Source organism: Haplochromis burtoni, unplaced genomic scaffold (genome assembly GCF_018398535.1).
Source record: "Haplochromis burtoni strain Fernald_Lab_line unplaced genomic scaffold, NCSU_Asbu1 Contig_398, whole genome shotgun sequence".
Taxonomy (NCBI): domain Eukaryota; kingdom Metazoa; phylum Chordata; class Actinopteri; order Cichliformes; family Cichlidae; genus Haplochromis; species Haplochromis burtoni.
This window is the reverse complement of record NW_024582759.1, coordinates 216,275-221,245: the sequence shown is the minus strand read 5'-3', so window position 1 is coordinate 221,245 and position 4,971 is coordinate 216,275. Positions and strand designations below refer to the sequence as shown.

The following is a 4,971-nucleotide window of genomic DNA, read 5'->3' as shown; positions in this document are numbered from 1 at the left end:
GGCCCCCCCAACCCATGTTATTAAGCAATCTTAGGAGTGTTCATTTATTACCAGGCGGCCTCTAACCTCCAAATTCAGCATCAGCTGCAAAAAAAATGCGAAAATACGGAAGGAATAAATCTTTAATAATGCATAATACCCATCATAAATCTTTTTTCAGAGATGCCTTCACTGTGCCTGGGAAATTTATAATACATTATTCGACTTGTAACTTCTAACAAGTGAGCACAAACTGTGAGAGTAATATACCAAAAACACTTCCTGTCACATGTTAAAAAAGGTCTTGGATGATCTGCAACTGGATTATTAAAACGCGTTTGATTACTACAACAACTGAACGAATGATCGACAAAAGTGAAGATGTCAATTATTTCCATAGTATACATGAACGCATCATAACTGTCGGTCGCAACGTCAGAAATCCAGCGACCAATGAGTAGTTGAAACGAAGACTTGGTGAGTGACGTATACAGGAAGCGAAACAGATTTCAAAAGTGTTTCAATGTACCGATTTTTATTGTTTATTTCTTCCACAAATCCTCATTTTACCGAGTAAAGCTATGCAGACGTGGAGTCTCGTATCAATTTGCGTGTTGCTTTCCATTATTGCGAGATGGGGAGTTTCGCTAAATTCATATTCAGGTAGGAAAATTGTGGAGGTCGGCGTTTAAACACTCAAAACAATGCTTTCAAATTGTTTTAACCGTATCAGAGTGACTCTTTCGGTAGTTAGCGTCCACTCAGTGATTTAAAAACGTGTTAGCGCGGGTGTGTTGTGTGGTGGCCATTCGTTCATGATGCAAGCTTCATAGTATTCACACTAACGGCTCAATGATTTTCCACCAGGGGCGGGGAAACCTCCCATGTTCGGCGATTATGAAGCTCAGAGGCACTGGCAAGAAGTGACCTACAACCTCCCCATTCAGGAATGGTCAGTCTAGCACCTCCCGGTGTTTATTCACAGGACCTGTTTGTAGTAACTGGGTCTTATTACAGGTCATGGATTTGAGAAATGTACTGTGACACTCAAGACGCACATTACTGACATGTGCTGTTCCTGCTCTTGTGTCCAGCTTACAAGTTTGAGATGGATTGATGTGCGAAACATTAAATACGGATAACATCAACAACAGTTTTTCCTATATACAGTACACGCTACATTGCTTATGTAGTATGAAACAGTTTTGTTGATGAAACTATGTGACCTTTCTGCTCCCCCAGGTACTTCAACACTACAAACAATGACTTGAACTACTGGGGTCTTGACTATCCTCCCCTCACTGCTTACCACAGCTGGATCTGTGCTTATCTGTAAGCTATTTGGATTATTTAAAAAGGATCTTTCACATAATATTTGAATGTTAATTTAGGAGAGAGACAGAACAAGAGTGAGCATACCATGGGAGAAATGTTAAGGTATAGTGATGTAATAACACAGCTGCCCACTTTTAGGAACCAATAAAGTTAAGTATTTGTACATTTTCTGTAAGGAAAAAGAAAAAAAAAATCAAAATACATGCTTTGTTGTTTCTGCAGAGCCAAAACAATAAACCCTGAATGGGTGGAACTCCACAAGTCCAGAGGTTATGAAAGTACACAGCACAAGCTATTCATGAGAACTACAGGTATTGTAACTATGAGAGGTGAAAGAAAAAGAAAAGCATTCATAATCCATGTCTACTTCATATTTACAGCAATGTTTGTGGTTATACCTGCTTAGATATTATGCCCAAATCACTGTAATCATTCACATCATTGTATACCCATGGACCTTTTCTGTTACTTTGTATAACGTAAATTTGAGATCATGCAGTCTGTATTTTTTTCTTTTTGTTTCAGTGTTAGTTGCAGATTTGTTGATATACATCCCTGCGGTGGTTTTATACTGTTTATACCTGACTGATGGATCCTCTAAGAAAAAGGTCAGAGACGAGCTGAGCATGAAATGATTAGTTTTCAATTAAAGACCCAGACCAGCCCATTTTCTCTCAGTCTGGGAACCCACCCTTATTAAAACAGATTACAGCACTAGACCTCCAAATTGGGAAATTATGGCGTCATTATTGTAAGTTAATCTGGTTATATGATGTTATTACATTTCCAAGAAGTTATTACAGTTCAGCTGGTCTTCATACATTTACAGTGCAGTCAATTTGAAGGGATCATTTCTAATGTTTTGACGGTGTCTTATATTATCAAACAGTGAAAGAGGAATTGTAGTTAAACAAGCTTCTCACAGGATTTGATTTTAAAAGGTTGTGTTTTTACTGCTGCGTTGAATTAAAATGTCTGTCCTTTTCCCTTTTTAGGTTTCCGTTATGTTCTGCTTTCTACTGTACCCAGGATTAATTCTCATTGACTACGGACATTTCCAGTATCCTTTATGCACAGGTGCATTCCTATTATAAATTGTATTCTTGTATATTATATGTACCATTAAGGTTGTTCTGAATGTAATTAAATTGAATGTAATATGAAATAATGACCTACAAAGGTATCACACTTGAAAGCTCCAATCATAATAAAGTGTAGTGAGTTATATTTAAATGCACTGCTCTAAAACAGATCAAATCTCAATGGGAAAAGATCATGCTGGATATCTATAACTGCTATGGACTGGGTCATGTGTTAGGAGTGAAATTTGTGCTCCTTGCACAAAGGAGCAGACACTGGCCCTGCTGGTCGGTTAAGGACCTACGGTGCTGTCCAGCTCTCCTAGAGTAACTGCCTGTCTCCTGGAATCTCCTCCATGCTCTTGAGACTGTGCTGGGAGGCAGCAAACCTTATGGCATATTGATGTGCTGTCCTGCAGGACTTGGACTACTTGTGCAACCTCTGTAGGGTCCAGGTATCACCTCAGGCTGCGAGTAGTGATACTGTCCCTAGGCACATACAAAACTAGGGGAAAAATAATCTCAGTGACCTGTAAAACCTTTCCTGTTTTGGGGGTTGTCTCATTGTTGCCTCTCTAGTGCACCTGTTGTTAATTTCATTAACACTAAAGCAGCTGAATTAACAACCCCTCTTCTACTTAACTGACCAGATCAATATCCCAGAAGTTTAACTGATTTGATGCTGTACTCTGATTAAAAAGTGTTTCTTTCATTTTTTTAGCACTTTATATATTTGCAGCATCTTTTGAGTTTAGTTCACTGAGAAACAGAGATTTAAGCATTTAAAATATTTTAACAACATAAAAATATACATTTATTTTACTGACTTACGTAACACAACTTAAAAAAAAAAGACAAAAAAAACACAGCTTGTCCCATGGGGCAGATTTAGCACCACAGCATATCTATGGAAACGCTGAACAGCTGATCCTAGGATGGATGTGGAATTTCTGCATTCTTTATTATTCAGATTTCCTACAGTAGGTTCAATAGGATTAAAAACATTTGTTGTTCTGTCTTAAAACAATAGATTTACAAAAACAGTTTGAAGAGATGAAGAGCGCACCAGCTAACCAGGCTGTTATTATTGTTATTCAGCCACCGCTAAACACAACAATGACGATGTGCACACTATGCAGCAGAACTGACCTTAGGATCAGCAGCTATTTTCTGGATCGCTTGTTATACATCTGCAACATTAAGTTGTTTAGCTCCAGAAAACTTGCCCTTCCAGACTAAAATTAACCTTAACGGTATCAGGTACAACGGAGTGAGCCTGGGTTTTGCCCTGTGGGGGATTCTGGCTTTGGGTCTGGGCTGGGATGTGTTGGGCTCCATGGCTTTCTCTCTGGCTCTCAACTACAAACAGATGGAGCTGTACCATGCTTTGCCTTTCTTCTGTTACCTTCTGGGAAAGTGCATCAAAACGGGCCTGATGGGCCGAGGGTGAGTCTTATTATTTCTTTCCATAATGAAGATGATTCTTTTTTGCACTGACGCATAGTCCAGATGTTCATCTCCAACCTCACCCACAATTTTAGCACTGATTAGATAATAGTATGATTCTTAGTATGATTCAAGGGTCCACTTGGGGTCCATTTTTCTTGGCCTTCAGACAATAATTCTGATTGCTACAGTGCCAGACAGGACAGGCAAAAAATAAAAGATAATAGTATGATTCAAATACTGTAAGCTAAAATGATGAAAATGGTTACTTAACAAATCCCAGTGTTGTGCATTAAAGCAATTTCCAATATTTTTAGGTGTTTTCTATGTGTAATACATTTCCTTATGTTGGTAAACAGCCTGTTATCAACAGGATTTTCTGAAAGGGTTACATATAAAATAAAGAAATGTCCTGTTTTGTACGGGTATACTTATGACTTTTAGTTTTTGTACCTGCATTATAATCAGTCCAGTCTTTTTGGGCCACTTAAAATGTCTCGGTAGAGCTGTGATGTTATTTTTGTTGCAGTATCTGCTGCCCTCTTGGCCAGATCTCTCTTAAAAAATATTTAAGGGTGAAACTGGTTTTAGCTTCTATCTTGTAACAAGACTGTTCTTTCTGGCTCAAAATGGCTTGATATCATTAATAAGTGATATGTTTGACAGATCATAGCCCAACAAGTTATTTACAGCAGTTATGGGGAATTGTTTTATGTCAAATATCGTAAATTACTTTTTGGAAGACAATCAATTTTAAGCACAACACTGGTAAGCATTTTAGCGTGCTGGTGGTAACATAAAGTTCACAGTGCTACTATGTGGAAGAAAAGCAACAGCATTTAAAAACAAACAAACAAAAAATCCCAATATTGTTTACTGGGATTGTATTTACGGTGCTTACCAATTTTTTTAGATGTAAGGTTTATGTCATAGCTGCCCAAAATTAACAGTATTGGTAATTACCAAAACATTTTTTTCTCTAGAACATGTGCAAGCCCTTTGGTAAATGGCCTATATTTATATAGCGCTTTACTAGTCCCTAAGGACCCCAAAGCGCTTTACACATCCAGTCATCCACCCATTCACACACACATTAGCCACCCTGGGGCGCACTGACAGAGGCGAGGCTGCC

General features: G+C 38.3%; 1 protein-coding gene across 1 annotated transcript in view; it reads left to right on the top strand.

Moving 5' to 3' along the window:
• Nucleotides 1-456: 456 nt before the first annotated feature.
• The window catches only part of alg6 (ALG6 alpha-1,3-glucosyltransferase), a 20,943-nt gene continuing 16,428 nt past the window's right edge, over nt 457-4,971 (top strand). The window contains exons 1-7 of the mRNA XM_005944257.2: nt 457-642; nt 847-931; nt 1,222-1,311; nt 1,537-1,625; nt 1,840-1,922; nt 2,310-2,374; nt 3,654-3,839. Coding sequence (XP_005944319.1) covers nt 561-642; nt 847-931; nt 1,222-1,311; nt 1,537-1,625; nt 1,840-1,922; nt 2,310-2,374; nt 3,654-3,839 — 680 coding nt within the window. The 5' untranslated portion in view covers nt 457-560. The remainder of the gene's footprint in view (nt 643-846; nt 932-1,221; nt 1,312-1,536; nt 1,626-1,839; nt 1,923-2,309; nt 2,375-3,653; nt 3,840-4,971) is intronic.